This window comes from Moschus berezovskii, chromosome 3, assembly GCF_049115385.1.
Source record: "Moschus berezovskii isolate FMDL1 chromosome 3, NW_MosBer_1.0, whole genome shotgun sequence".
Taxonomy (NCBI): domain Eukaryota; kingdom Metazoa; phylum Chordata; class Mammalia; order Artiodactyla; family Moschidae; genus Moschus; species Moschus berezovskii.
The window spans coordinates 22,101,173-22,117,226 of NC_142462.1; the positions used below are offsets into that span (position 1 = coordinate 22,101,173).

Consider the following 16,054-nt stretch of genomic DNA (forward strand, 5'->3'; position numbering starts at 1 on the left):
GGAGATGGTGGAGATGAGGAACTGATCACGTGTTGAGGGTGATCAATATTGAGGGTAGGGGATTATGGTTAAACTGACATGGTAGGATTCTTGCTAAAATCGGACAATTCAGAGCTGAACACAGAAGCATTAGGGCCTAACTGGGAAGAGTTCAGAGGAGCTGGACTAAAGTATGGTCAAGGAGACACTTTTGACAGTGTCAGTAAATTTAAAACTATCACTTTCAAGGAAGGTGCTCTCATTATAGAAATACTGAAGCAAATCTCTGTTAACAGAATAGACCTGTAGCAGTTCATGCTTAAGCTCAGTGAACCAATAGAAGGAATATTCCCTACCTGCATCTACTTTTGGTTATTCTTGATCACTAGGAACTGTATCATTTCAGATTATTTTGAAGTTGAAGAAAAAGCAATTTAATGTCTTATATTCAGGCTCTGCTTCGTGATTTTGTTATTTTGATTTCTGTGATGAGGACTGAAATTATAATATGAAGAAGCGAATTTAGACATCATAAAAACTGCTTTTCTGTTAAAAGATAAAGGTTTAAAATAAACTAGCTATAAAATATTGTAGTATTTTGAGAGTTAGGCTTAAATTCTTTATTCAGGTTAATGATTAAAATCTAAATTTTACTTGGCTTATATATTTTATTTAATTATTCTTTGGCACTTTCACTTTATATAAAGGAACCTACTTAGTTTATTTTTTCAGAAGTTCTTATATTGTTTTAGGAAGTGAATTTTATTGTAGTTAACTTTTATTTTACGTGCAAAATGCCCTGTTTGGGTGGGAGGCAATCTTCCCAAAGTAGCTGTATTGCTTTTTATCAGTTATCTCATCTTTCTAGTGTTCCTAAGCATTCTGCCTGGAGTGCTGTGTGTTTAGATTTAAAGGTTCTTATTTTCATGACTGGCATTCAGTTTAGAAAGTGACCTTTTGAAGGAGATGACTAGAAGTTTAAATTTACTAGATTCTAGAAGGTGAGCTGCTAGGTGCAGATTTCAGAGAATTGCAGCAGGATATTTTCTTGGATTTATATTCAGACTTTCAGTGCCTATAAATGGAGTAGATTTATAGTCAACAAAATGATTTTTTTTTTGAGCGGCTGCAATTCTAAAGGATCTAGTCCCAATCCTTTAGACATAAGTTCCTAAGTTTTTAGTAGCATTAGATTCACATGCTTATTAAAAATTCAGAATTTTCTGGTCTCGCTAGCAGAGAGACTCACATTGTTGACGACAAATTGGGCCTGGTATGAGCATATTTAACAAGTGTCCAACACTTTGAGAAACACTGCTTCAGGACCTCCGTGGTTCCCAAGCCTGATGATGCTTTTGAATCAATCTGGTTTGGTTTAAAAAATGTTGATACCTGGTCTACCTGATTACTACATCCGACTGTCTGGGACTGTGGTCCAGTGACCTGCATTTTTAACAAGCTGCCTGGTGATGTTGAGACAGAAAGCCACACCTCAGGCTCCCATCTTTGAGATCTATTGCTTAGTTTCACCTGTGCCTGAGGGCTTTGTACCTCTATGTTCTAGGGATCGCCCAAGATCTAATTTCTAGGTGAAATGCTATGTTAGAAAGCTCTTGCTGTTACTTCTCAGACATGCCCAGATGTTGCATTGGGCATGACTAAAAGGATTGCCTTACATTTTTCTATTCAATACTAGGTGATTTAAGGTGCATGTGCACGCACACACACACACACAATTGGACACACACACACACACACACACACTATGGGATTTAATGGCTCCTTTTTGAAAATAACTGTTAAAGGATAAAATGGTTTTACACACTTGTGTTTTGATACTATTGACTAACATTGTTAATGTGATATATTTGTGTAAAACTTGTTATTTAATATGAGTTCTGTGTAGAAAGATCTGGAAAACTTGGTATTTGTTACTCAGTTATCTCAAGCATTCTGCTGAATTGTATGGCTTGAGGATTCCTTACAGTTGTAACCGATGTTGGGTTTTGAATAAAGTAAGAAGAAGTTCATCCTTGGGGGTGGTGTTACAATAGCTAAGTTTCATGGAGTTACAGCCCTTACACAGTAGTTAAAGGAACAATAGCTCTTTTTCAGAGGGTTTAAATAAGTGGTCACTGAAATGCTTTCTTTAAGTTTACATATGCTTTGCTTGTAACATCAGTGTTAACAGAAAGCCTGGCTTATAATCTTTATTGAGAGCTAAACACAGAGAATCAACAGTTTTTACTTTTTATTTACTTATGCAGACTGAACCTGTGAAAACGTTGGAGTGTGGTAAAGTTTTAAGAAAAGAATGTGAGCATTTTTTATTATGTGTATTAGTGTACATTCTGTATGGCTACATTATGGCACTCAAAAACACTGCATCCTTTTTATCACCTGGTGAGGTTGGTTTAGAATGTGTGGTGGCTTGTTTCATGTTACTCTGTAGCTAAAGTTCTTAAAGTTTCTAACAATATATTTTTTTTAATTTGTAGAAATTCCACTTAACTTTGTTAATTTTCTACTTCAGATTAGCTTCTTAATACACCAGATTTCCAAACCCACTAGTCAGTCAATCTTCAGTTATTGCCTCTAAATAAAACACAGTTGGGAACTAACTAATTAATCTAACATCATTTACAATCCTCTGGCAGTTAGACTTTAAGTGTCTTTTGCCTGTTTAGAACAATGCCTTATATGCTATTTGGATTCAGAGTTTCTAATATAGTTTCTTGCTTTTAAACCTATTATACTACGATCAAATCACCTTAAAGTTAAATTTCCAGTTGGCTGTTGCTGCTGCTGCTGCTGCTAAGTCGCTTCAGTCGTGTCCGACTCTGTGCGACCCCATAGACGGCAGCCAACCAGGCTCTGTAGAAAGCAATAATTATTTTGTACAATCCTCAGCAGGTATCCCAGAGGAACCCCAGGACTACACTGCTCCATCCTCAGGGAAGATCAGAGGAGGGGGATAGTACAGCGTGTGCGTGCGTGTGTGTGTGTGTGTCACTTAGTCTGTCCAACTGTGTGTGTGTGTCTTAGTCTGTCCAACTCTTTGCAACCCACCAGGCTCTTCTGTCCATGGGATTCTCCAGGCAAGAGTACTGAAATGGGTTGCCATTCCCTTCACTAGGGGATCTTCCCAACCAGGATTGAACCCAGGTCTCCCGCACTGCAGGCAGATTCTTTACTGTCTGAGTCACCAGGGAAACCTAATAGAACCTGTAGATGGATTATAATGAGGACATCTTGTTACATAATGCTGCATGAGTAGTCATCTTCTGGTCCTAATAATGATGATGGTGCTGGAAACAGATGTGATTTTTTTCCAACCATCATATTTTATTGCTGAATTTACTTACTCTGCATTTTAGCTTAAGTAATGATAATAAGTATTTAATTGATGTTCCTTCATACTTTAGAATATTTATTTTAGCAATTGTTAATTTTAATCAAATTTTATTATTTAAGCGCTTGTAAATTTAAAGATTAAGTATACTAATGTATGTTTCTACTTGATACAGTGTCCTCTTGTTTGATTTACTTGAGTTCAGGTAATTTTGTAATAATTAGTTGAGAAATGTTGTGATCACCCAATTCAAAAGTAAATACATATTCTAGTCACAGCTGTAATCATGAAATAAGAAACAATTTATTATGTTGCCTATATAAATGGAGTAGCCCCCCCTTATCCACAGGGGACACATATCAGGACCTCCAGTTGAGCCTGAACCTGCAGATGCTATTATATCCATATATCCTGTATTTTTCCTGTATGAACACACTTATGAGAAAGCTTATTTTATAAATTAGGCACAGTTAAGAGATTAACAACAACAATAATAAAAGTTGTAAGATTATACTGTTACAGGGACTTCCCTATTGGGCCAATGCAAGGGGCCTGGGTTCGATCCCTGGTCAGGGAACTAGATCCCACATGCTGCAACCAAAAATATCCTGCCATGCCGCAACAAATCCCAAACATCCCACGTGCCACAGCTAAGACCCAGTGAAGCCAGATTAAAAATTTTTTTAAATATATATTGTAATAAAAGTTATGTGAGCATGGTCTCTCTCTCAAAATACCACATACAAATATAATGCCTTTTCCATCTTAACTATTTATCACACACTGTGGCTCTTTTGCAGTTTGAGGTGCAACAGCAGAAGAAACCAAATTTCTTTTTCCTTCTTCACAATTTCACAGATAAAAGATTTGTTCTTATGGCTTAGCTGGTAAAGAATCTGCTTACAGTGCGGGAGATCTGGGTTTGATCCTTGGGTTGGGAAGATCCCCTGGAGAAGGGAAAGGCTACCCACTCCAGTATTCTGGCCTGGAGAACTCCATGGGCTGTATAGTTCATGGGGTGGCAAAGAGTTGGACACGACTGAGCAACTTTCACTTCATTAGATCTTAGTAACCTGAGCATTTAATTTTTTTTTCCTTCCTTTATTAATCTGAGAACTTTCACATTTTCACTTCAAGGGAGTGCTTTACAGCTTCTCTTTGGCACAGTGGGTTGCCAGCATCACTACTCTTGTGCTTTGAGTCTTTATTAAATGTTGTTACTTACAAACACTGTGATACCAGGACAGTCAGTTGAATAGAAGGCTAGCATGTGGTTTAAAGTTGGGACACAAGTTTTTCATCTATGGTGGCTTTCCATTTTCTGGTTGTAGCTACCTTTATGTAGGCCTTTTTTATCGCTAAAAATGGTTCTTTTTCAAGGGATAATCTGGTTTTGTCCTTTGTTTCTTCTTGGTGGAGAGAATGTAACGTAACTTTAAAACATTGTAAATAAATTATTATAAATCAGATTATGAGAGATGTTAACTTTCTCTGCTTCCTAAGGTTGCTAAAATTTGTACGTATTGCTTTTATAACCAAAATTTAAAGAAAGAATTAATAGAAATAGCTCCTGATAGTAGAACTAAAAACAGTCTGCATGTCTTATGAATTGCTTTTGGTAGGGGACGAGATAATAAGGAGAAAAAGAAGTAAACAGTAAGTCATAGAAAACAAATAGCAAGGAAGCATTCTAAGAGGAAGAAAAAATTCCATGAAAGAGTTACAGATTTAATCAGATTTGTTATAACAATAAATATAAGTGGGATGAATATATATTTTTCAGGAAGAAGGCTTACTATAAAGTTTTTTCAAAAGCCTAATTATATACAGTATACAAGAGTATTACCTAAATAGCACAATTGAAAGAATGGAAAATGAAAGAATAGGCATACCAGATACAGTATAATAGAAAGAAAGCATAAAGGGTGATAAAATTAAATTTGATAGAGTTTAAAAGTAAAAAATAATAAATGGAACAGACTACAATGCTAAAGCATATAAGTCTTAATAATAATGTCATGGATCAATATGTAACCAAATTATACAGCACTAAATTTCTATAAAATATTTTTTTTTCTGGCCACTCAGCACAGCTTGTGGGATCTTAGTTCCCCAACCACCAGGATTGAACCCATGTCCCCTACAGTGGAGGTGTAAGAGTCCTAACCATTGGACCACCAGGAAAGCCCCCAGAACTAAATTTAAATGATAAAAATTATAAGAGATAAAGAGAATTTTCGTATCTCAATAGTAGTTTAAAAATTTTGGAGTAGTTCTCTAAATATGTGACAGATCATGGTTCTATTTTATTACTATATTCTGTATTTTTACTTCAGGTTAGTATATAAGAAAAAGAACTGTATTCTGAAAACAGAAAATATATGCTCTCCATGACTGATGAAATATTTATAAAAACTGACTATGATTTTTGGTCACGAATATTTCAGGTGATTCCAAACAGTAGAAATAGATTATGCTAGACTTTGCTTATTATAAAATAAAATGAGAGCTAAGTAAAAAAGATAGGTAGGAAATCTGGTAGCTTCCAGATCTTCTCTAACACTCTTGGGTCAAAGAAGAAATCAGAACTGCAGTTTTAAGATACACTTTGGCTCTCCAGTCCTCTGTGTCCAACGAGGTGGACCCCAGGGAGGTGGAAGGCCAACTGTAAAAGACTTGAGCTTTCTCAGATTCTGATATTCACGAGAGTCCTAGACTCAATGGACGTGAGTTTGAGTAAGCTCCAGGAGAAGGTGAAGGATAGGGAAGCGTGCTGCAGTCCATGCCGTAGCAAAGAGTTGGACATGCCTGAGTGACTGATCTGACTGAATGAAGAGCCAGTCCCCTACAGAACTGAGGATGACTGTGTGAATAATGTGACAGTTCACAGTATGCTGCATTTCCTTTTGTCTTCTGATTTTTTAAAAAAGGAAAACAGTTTTGTGTTTTGTTTTCAGAAGAACAAAGGACAATATTCAGTAACAAATGTTTCTTGACCCTCTGTAATGTGCAAGGCATTTTCTTTGATGTGAAATATAACTGAATAAGACTAAGCCTTGGATACTTTAATCCACTGGATTTTATTATAGTATGCACATTTGAGATGCATACATGAAAAATGTATGTTTTTGTTGTAAAGAAACTATAGAGTTCAGTATGATCATTTGTTTTCAGCAGAGGTAAAACAGATCATTATAGTAGATTGATTGAACTGTGTAGAATGTCCGGAGATCTTGGTTCCTTTTTACCTCTGTCACTTATCAGCAGTTCTGTTTCATTGGACAATTTAATTTTATCCCTCTGGGCTTCAAATTCTTCATCCATTAAGGAGGAAACTGAATTAAAATAAGATTCTGTATGCATGTTTTTTTGTGTATGTGTAGCTGTGAATAAATTCATTTGTAAGTATTGAGTATCGACTCTTTTTCAATCTGTAGGGACCAAACTTACCCTCTGGTCAGGAAGGAAGGACAAATTCAGGGCTTTATGCAAGCAGAGGAGAGTGTGTATATCTTTAAGGAGGACAGAGAAGAAGAAAAGAAGGGCATTGGGAAAGGTTTCACAGAGGCAGCGTGACACCTGAGCTGGTCTTGAAGATAAGTTTTTGCCAAGTGTACAGAGAAGGGGAATATTTTAGATTCAGGAGATGATAGAAAGTATAGAGACAGAGACGGAGAAGGCAATGGCAAGCCACTCCAGTACTCTTGCCTGGAAAATCCCATGGACGGAGGAGCCTGGTAGGCTGCAGTCCATGGGGTCACTACGAGTCAGACAGGACTGAGCGACTTCACTTTCACTTTTCACTTTCACACATTGGAGAAGGAAATGGCAACCCACTCCAGTGTTCTTGCCTGGAGAATCCCAGGGACGGGGGAGCCTGGTGGGCTGCCGTCAATGGGGTCACACAGAGTCGGACGCGACTGAAGTGACTTAGCAGCAGCAGCAGCAGCATAGAGGCAGAGAAGCGAGTACTTCACATTTGGGATATTGGAGTTTATTAGTAGTTGTTATGGTACTTAGTAGTTAGCACAGGTTTATGAAGGAGTGGTGGTAGCAAGACATTAAGTATTGAGGTATATGGGAGCTGAACTGTGAAAAATAGTGGACTTTGAGTGAAAGACTGAATAAACCATGGCAATTTTTTTTAGCAGTGGAGGGAGGTAGCCCTGTAAGATAAAGTTAGTGTGGATTCAGAGACAGCAGTTAGGAAACTGGCAGTTTAGTTGAGACATGATGAAGTCTTAATTAAAATAATGGCAGTGGAGATGATATAGAGGGTTAAGAATAGGTCTCTAAAATGAATGAGCTTCGTAGGGTGTGATAGTATATTCAAAATTTAATACGTGAATGTATTTTATTTTGGAAAGGGTCCATAAATTCCATCAGTTCATACAGGATGGCTTTTAGGGTAAATATACATTGTAGGGACAATTGGCAGGATGGTATTTTACAAACTATGAAGTTTAAATAATTTTAAGTTTTACTTTATTCTTATGACTAACGTATTTTTTTCTTCACTTTTATAGTGGACAGGCCCAAATCTCAGCAAGTTCGAACCTCTAGCACAATAAGGCGAACCTCTTCCCTGGATACCATAACAGGACCTTATCTCACAGGACAGTGGCCACGGGATCCTCATGTTCATTACCCTTCATGCATGAAAGATAAAGCTACTCAGGTAAAATAAGCAAATCAGTTTAATTACCCTATAGTTCTGTTTTGATCACAGTAAAGAAAATGTAATTTAATCAAATTTTCCCAATTATTAAATATGTCAAAGAAAACTATATCTTTAATAAACTTTAAAAACTTTTGTCACCTGGGTTTTTTAGTTATTTAGTATTTAATAAGTAGCACATCAGTCTGTATTAGTGATTTTTGAGGCTTGCAGTTTTAAGAATTAATTTTACTACAGAAATTAATATAATGACTAGTAACTGTATTAGAAAATAAAGGCATATCTCATATTATTATGCTTCTCAGATACTGCCTTTTTTTATACAAATTCAGTGTTTTCAGCAATCTTCAATTGAGCAAGTCTGTCAGCATCAGTCTTTCCAGCAGCATTTGCTCACTTCATGTCTCTCAGATTCTGTCAATTCTTTCAATATTTCAAACTTTTTTTTATTGTTATATGTGTTATGGTGATCCATCATCAATGATCTTTATTGATACTGTTGTAAAAGGATTATAACTTGCCGAAGGTTCAGATGATGGTTAGCACTTTTTAGCAATGAAGTGTTTTTAATTACAGTATGTACATTGTTTTTTTAAGATGTAATCCTGTTGAACATTTAATAGATAATAGTAATAGAATAAATGTAATTTTTATATGCACTTGAAAACCAAAAATTTTGTGTGACTTGCTTTATTGTGGCGGTCTGGAACTCAACCTGCAGTATCTCCAAAGTATGCTGGTCTAAGTAATTTTTGAAGAAAACCTTGTTCTGTTCTTGGAAATAACTATTAAAGTATTAATACATGACTAAGGAACTCCGGGAGCTGGTGATGGACAGGGAGGCCTGGCGTGCTGTGATTCATGGGGTCGCAAAGAGTCGGACATGATTGAGTGACTGAACTGAAGGAAGTTTATGTTAAAGGATTTTTTTCCTGTTTAAAACCAAAACTGAAATCCTTAAGAACTAGAAAATGTTCTGTTTGTCACACTTGCCCATTTTTGGTCACACTTTCCCTATTTGTGGAAGATTTCCGAAGCATTTGATTTGAAAAGTTTTCCTTCCGTGGCAGGAAAATATCTGAAAACATCCTAATATATGGTTTCTGAATTCCTAACCATATCTGTATAGCATCAGTCAATCAGCATTATGAAGAATTACTAAGAATATGAGAGATGGCTCTTGGCCTTTTGGAACTTACAGCATAGTTGGGAAGATAAGATGTAAATGGAAGAAAATTGGTAATAGAAGACAGAGTATAATTAGGTATTAGATGAATGGAGCACTTAAATGTAAGGCAATTCAAAGGATTGGGGACATTTTTGGCCTTGTGGATGAAGGAAATAAAAGGATTAGAGTTTCATGTCTGAAGAATGAGGGAAAGGGGAGAAAATTTTGGACATGATCTATGAAAACCTTTTCCAGTTTTGTAATTTTCTCAGGCAAGCTTGAAACCATGGAATTAGCTTTTTTATCATCCATCCTATCAGTTTTGTCTGTGTGATATTTTATGTCTCCCATACCAAGTCTTTTGCTTTCTGCTCTTTATGAGGAAGAAGAGCAGTTTGATATAGTAGGCCCTGGGATGTGGGCCTGGACACTGAGACATGGTTATGGATAATTCAAAACTATTTTTCTGGAGGAGCTGGACTCAGAAGTGTGATAGAGTGTAGGTATAGACTATAAAAAGAAAGAAGGTCAAGAGATCAAAGACTCAGTTTTTAGAAATGCACACAAGGGAAGGATAAAAAATTAATGTATTCACCTGGTAGCAACGAGAAGAAAGTTAACATTGACTGACTATGTACCATGTACTTTTTGTTTCTATAACTGTGTTTCATTAATTCTCATTTAATTCATTTATAAGGACATTATAAAATTACACAATGGAGAAGCAGAAATTCAGGGAAGTTAAGTGACTTACTCAGTATCATAAAGCTAGAAAGTGCTGGAGCCAGGTTTCTAATACAGGTTAATTTGTCAGCCAATCTAAACTTCAGTTTCCTAGGAGTTTTAGAATAAATGGAATTGTGTGTGTGTGTGTGTGTGTGTGTGTATCACCTAGTAGAGTAATTGGCACTTTACTTAAAAATGGTAGGTGTTCTTTTTATATTAAAAAGAAACCCTATCTTTTATTGAATATATATGCTTTATGCTTACATTCTCCAAAAACATTATCTTACTCACTCTTCACCAAAATTCTGAGAAAGAAGAGGAAACAAAAAGAGCAAAGCTTACAGAAAACTAGTCTAGCCTTACACACCAAAGGGAAAGTTGTTTTAAAAAAGAAAAGATTATTAGCTGTATTAGGTACTATCACTTGGTCACAGAACATAAAGACTAAATGTAGGGATTGGGACGTGCTGTCTTGGAGAGTGAAATACTGATACTATGCTCAGAGGGGAGGAAGCTCGGATACTTGGGGGTTAAGCAGAGAGTGACGTGGAGATAACAGAAAAAGGAGCTGGGTAGGTGTCTTTAAATTATGCTGCTGCTGCTGAGTCGCTTCAGTCGTGTCCGAATCTGTGCGACCCCACCAGGCTCCCCCGCCCCTGGGATTCTCCAGGCAGGAACACTGGAGTGGGTTGCCATTTCCTTCTCCAATGCATGAAAGTGAAAAGTGAAAGTGAAGTCGCTCAGTCGTGTCAGACCCGTAGCGACCCCGTGGACTGCAGCCCACCAGGCTCCTCCGTCCATGGGATTTTCTAGGCAAGAGTACTGGAGTGGCTTTAAATGACACTACTGTCCACCTAAGCTGCTGAAGACAAAAATCTAGACCACAGTTTTCCTACTTCTTCCCATATCCCTCTCATCAAATCCTTTAGCAGACCTTATCATTGCAGCTTTCAAAACACATATGAAACCTAATCACCGTTCTCCTCTGTCAAAAGCCTACTCTAATTGCTTCAATAGCTTTGTTGATTTAAAGCCCTCCAATGCTTCCACTGCCCTGAGAATTAAATTCCTACTCCCCACCACGGCCAGCAGGGCACCAAGTGATCTGGCTCCTGCCTGCCTCTCAGACACTATCTCCTAAGCTCTCCTCAATGTCCAGTAACACCAGTCTTCCATTTTGAGAGGCAGGAGGGTCCCCTGAGTATCGAAAGCTCACTCTTGTTTGGAAGCCTTCACAATGACCCATGTGCTTCTAAACTCTTAACTGCCTCCATGTCACCCAGGTCTATTTCAGCATCATCACTTCAGTGAGACCTTCCTGACAACCTCACCACGTGCATTACTGTCCCTCAGACCCATCAGGACACACTCTCGACACCATCATATCTGTTTCTTTACCTGTGCATGGGATTAATGAAACCTAACTTGTGCTAAAGCTGAAACTGCAATACTTTGGCCACCTCATGTGAAGAGTTGACTCACTGGAAAAGAGTCTGATGCTGGGAAAGGTTGGGGGCGGGAGGAGAAGGGGACGACAGAGAATGAGATGGCTGGATAGCATCACCGACTCGATGGACATGAGTTTGAGTGAACTCCGGGAGTTGGTGATGGACAGGGAGGCCAGGCGTGCTGTGATTCATGGGGTCGCGGAGAGTCGGACACGACTGAGCGACTGAACTGAACTTGTGATAATGCTGGATGACTAAATAGGATAATATTTGAAAGTGAATGGGCTTCCCTGGTGGCTCAGTGGTAAAGAATCTTCCTGCAATGCAGGAGACCTGGGTTCGATTTCTGGGTCAGGAGGATCCCCTAGAGAAGGGACTGGCTACCCACTCCAGTATTCTTGCCTGGAGCATTCCATGGACAGAGGAGCCTGGTAGGCTACAGTCCACGGGCCCGCAAAGAGTAAGACACGACTGAGTGACTAACTACTTGAAAGTGAATATGGCAATACATCGGTTATTAGCAGTAGATACAGACAGGCCCATTTGTAACACTTGCAGTCTGGAGCAAATACAAAATGTCCACCTACATACCATATACATACTAAGTTAAATTAACAAACTGTTACATAAAATCTGTTTTATCCATTCATTCTTGATACATAAACCTTCCTATAGACCTTGAGGTTCAGGTTTGAATGAAGTCCTGGATTCTTCAGAGTTGAATGCCAGAATGTGTCTGTATGATGCTGAGCCCACTCTACCCTCTGAGCCTGAACCCATAACTCTTCCTATCATTCACACCATTCTATACTCTGAAGGATGGTTTTATACGTACGTGTCAACCCCCTAGTCTTCACCTTCATACTCCATGTATACTTTCTCAGGGAGTGAGACCAGGAGTAGGTCTTTGTAGACCCTGGAAATCAGATCTGGTGCGGTTTGAACAACGAACTTATGAGTCTAGGTTACCCAGAGCAACGTTGATGGCAGAGGTGTGGGCTCATGATGTGTATGTCCTTCTGGCCCCAGGGTCTCTTCACCCTTTGGGAAGAGGCATGGCTGGAAGAGGGCCACAGCAGTTCCCCAAAAGCTTGAGGTCCAATGTAGGGCCTTCTCTTGCCTGGGTCTTCATGTAGATTGTCTATTTGAGAAGCCAGACATTGATAGGGAGGCAAAATACAGGCCTCATTTTATATATGATGTACTGAGGCTTAGAGAAGTTTAGGAACTTCTCTCAATTATATAGCTAATAAATATGAAGATATTTGAATCCAGATTTGGCTGATTACAAAGGTTTTATGTTTTCTCCAGTTCCTCATTGCCTCCCATAGTAATCACTAAAGTATATAGTGCTTGCCTCACATGTGTAAGAAATGGTCTTGCCCTGAAGCATTTTTAGTTTAGTTGAAGATGTAAGAGATGAACATAGGAGATGGTTATTATTGTCACATTCATCCTTCCTTGGTTAATTCTTTAACTCCTGGGGAAGGAAGAAGATGAGTTTTATTTATTTCGTGAAAATTAGTAAAGAGAAAGTGGTACAGTCTGTTTGCTACAGTTATTAAATACCTAGGCTGTCTGACTTTAGTGGAGGGAATCTCAGATATTTTCCACCTTTCATTTTTCCATATTTCAGCTACCTTAATAATTGATGGTTAGAAATAGAATTCTCATTATTTAATATATTTACACATTGGGCCCTTTTAAAAGAAGTTGCATAGTGTGAAAAAGACTATGGACTTTAGAGACAGATCTTGTGTTCAAATCAAGGCCTAAAGTGAGGGAACTTTCCGGGATAGTAGAATTGTTGTATATCTTGACAGAGGTTTGGTTACAAGGGTGGATATATTTTATTTATTAGAACTTATACAAGTATACACTTTGTACGTTCTAACATACAACTTAATATAGAATATAAATACTGAAATCTAAAAGATGTTTAGGTATCCCAGGTTCTTGGATTGGAAGAATTAATATTGTTAAAATGGCCATACTACCCAAAGCAATCTACAGATTTAATGTGATCCACGTCAAATTACCCATGACATTTTTCACAGAAGTATAATGAATAATAGTGAAATTTATATGAGACCACAAAGGACTTTAGAATTGCCAAAGCAATCCTGAAGAAAAAGAATAAAGCTGTATGCATAACCTTCCAGATTTCAGGCAATACTGCAATGCTGTAGGAATAAAAAAAAGTGCGGTATTGGCCCCCAAATAGGTATATGTATCAATGGAACAGAATACAGAGCCCAGAAATAAACCCACAAACCTACAGTCAGTTAATCTTTGACACAAGAGGCAAGAATATGCAGTGGAGAGAAGACAGTCTCTTCAGCAAGTGGTGGTGGGAAAGCTGGCCAGTTGCATATAAATCAATGAAGTTGGAACACACCTTCACAACATACACAAAAATGAACTCAAAATGGCTTAAAGACTTAAATAAAGATGTGATGCCATAAAACTCCTAGGAGAGGGACTTCCCTGGTGGTCCAGTGACTAAGAATCCATCCTGCAATGCAGGGGATGTGGGGGGCTCCCTCCCTAATGAGGTAACTAAGATCCCACATACCGCTGGGCAACTCAGCCTGTGTACCACAACTGGAGAAAGCCCACGTGCTACAGCAAAGACCCAGCAGGGCCGAAGAAAGAAAAAAAGAGTACAACTCCCAGAAGACAATATAGGCAAACATTCTGTGACATAAATTGTTCTGTATTCTGTGACATAGATCATACTACCAATGTTTTCTTAGGTCAGTCTCTCTCAAGGCAAAAGAAATAAACAAATGGGAGCTAATCAAACTTACAAGTTTTGCACAGCAAAGGAAAATATAAAGAAAATGAAAAGACAACCTACGGAATGGGATAAAATATTTGCAAATGATGCAATTGACACAGATGGGCTTAATTTCCAAAATACACAAACAGTTCTGACAGCTTAATATCAAAAACCAGCTCAGTCAAAAAATGGGCAGGACAGCTAACGAGACATTTCTCCAAAGAAGACATACAGATGGCCAACAGGCACATGAAAAGATGCTCATCATCGCTAATTATTAGAGAATTGAAAATGAAAATTATGATGAGTTATCACTTCACACCAGTCAGAAAAGCTGTCATCAAAAAAATCTACAAATAATAAATCTTGGAGAGGGTGTGGAGAAAAGGAAACCCTCTTACACTGTTAATGGGAATGTAAATTAGTACAGCCACTATGAAAATCAGTATGGAGTTTCCTTAAAAAACTAAAAAGAGAGCTACCATATGAGTCAGCAATCCTAATCCTGGGCATATATCCAGAAAAGACAAAAACTCTTAATCCAAAAAGATATATGCACCCAGTGTTCATAGCAGCACTATTTACAAGAGCCAAAACATGGAGCAACCTGTGGCCGTCAACAGATGAAGAAGATGTGGTTTATGTTATATAATGGAATATTACTTAGCCGTAAAGAAGAATTAAATATTGTCATTTGTAGCAGTATGGATATACATAGAAATTACCATCGTAAAGTGAGTCTGATAAAAGACAAACATTATGATATCACTTATGTTGAACCTAAAAAACTGATACGAATGAACTTACAAAACAGAAACTGACTCAAAGACATAGAAAACAGACTAGTGATTACAGGAGAGGAAAGGGGGAGACAGATAAATTAGGACCTTGGGACTAACAGATGCAAGCTGCTATATAAAATAGACAAGATAGACAAACACGGTCTTACTGTAAACCGCGGGGAACTATATTCAACGTCCTGTAACCTATAACAGAAAAGAATCGGAAAAAGAACATACGTGTATGCATGTGTGTGTGGACCACTTTGCTGCACATGTGAAGCTAATGCAATATTATAAATCAAACTATACTTCAATTAAAAAAATGTGAGACCTGCTTTTCAAAAGCATCTTTTGGTGTTTTTTTCCCCTGTGTATTAGATTCAAGCAACTAGTTCAAGAAAGTAAAAGACCCAATAATTGATGATATTCAACAAAGTTAAAAAGATTAAGGACTTGAATATAAGACCTGAAGTCATTGAAATCCTAAAAGAAAACGTAGGGGGTAAGTTCCTTGACATAAGTCTTGGTGATGATTTTTTTGGATTTAAAACTTAAAATGAAGACAATAAAAGAAAAAATAAACAAGCAGAACAACATCAAACTAAAAAGCTTCTGCACATCAAAGGAGGCCATAGACAAAATATAAGGCAACCTACTAAATGGGAAGCCTGGTCACAAGGAGCTGGACACAATTTAGCAACTGAACAACTAAATGGGGAAAAAAATATTAGGAAATTATATATCCTATAAAGGGTTTGTATCCAAGATATATAAAGAACTCAGACAACTCAGTAGCAAAACAATCTAAAAAAAACAGGCAGAAGACCTGAATAGACACTCTTTCAAAGACATACAGATGGCTACCAAAGAAAAGACACTTATTATCACTAATCATTAGGGAAATGCAAATCAAATACACCTCATACTTGAATAAAATCTATTATCAAAAACACAAGAGATAACAGTGTTGGTGAGAATGTGGAGAAAAGGGAATCCTTGTCCTGTTTGTAGGAATGTAAATTGGTGCAGTTACTACAGAAAACAGCATAGTGGTTCCTCAAAAAATTTAAAAAAAGAACTACTATATGATTTAGCAGTTCAATTTCTGGGCATTTACCCAAAAGAAATGAAAACATTAG

The 16,054-nt window shown here is 37.6% G+C and overlaps 1 protein-coding gene across 2 annotated transcripts in view; it reads left to right on the top strand.

Annotated features, from left to right (window-relative positions):
- GLCCI1 (glucocorticoid induced 1) overlaps positions 1 to 16,054 on the top strand; it is a 111,708-nt gene that overhangs the window by 22,529 nt on the left and 73,125 nt on the right. For both annotated transcript variants that reach the window (XM_055420476.2, XM_055420477.2), the window contains exon 2: positions 7,858 to 8,009. In XM_055420476.2, coding sequence (XP_055276451.2) covers positions 7,858 to 8,009 — 152 coding nt within the window. The remainder of the gene's footprint in view (positions 1 to 7,857; positions 8,010 to 16,054) is intronic.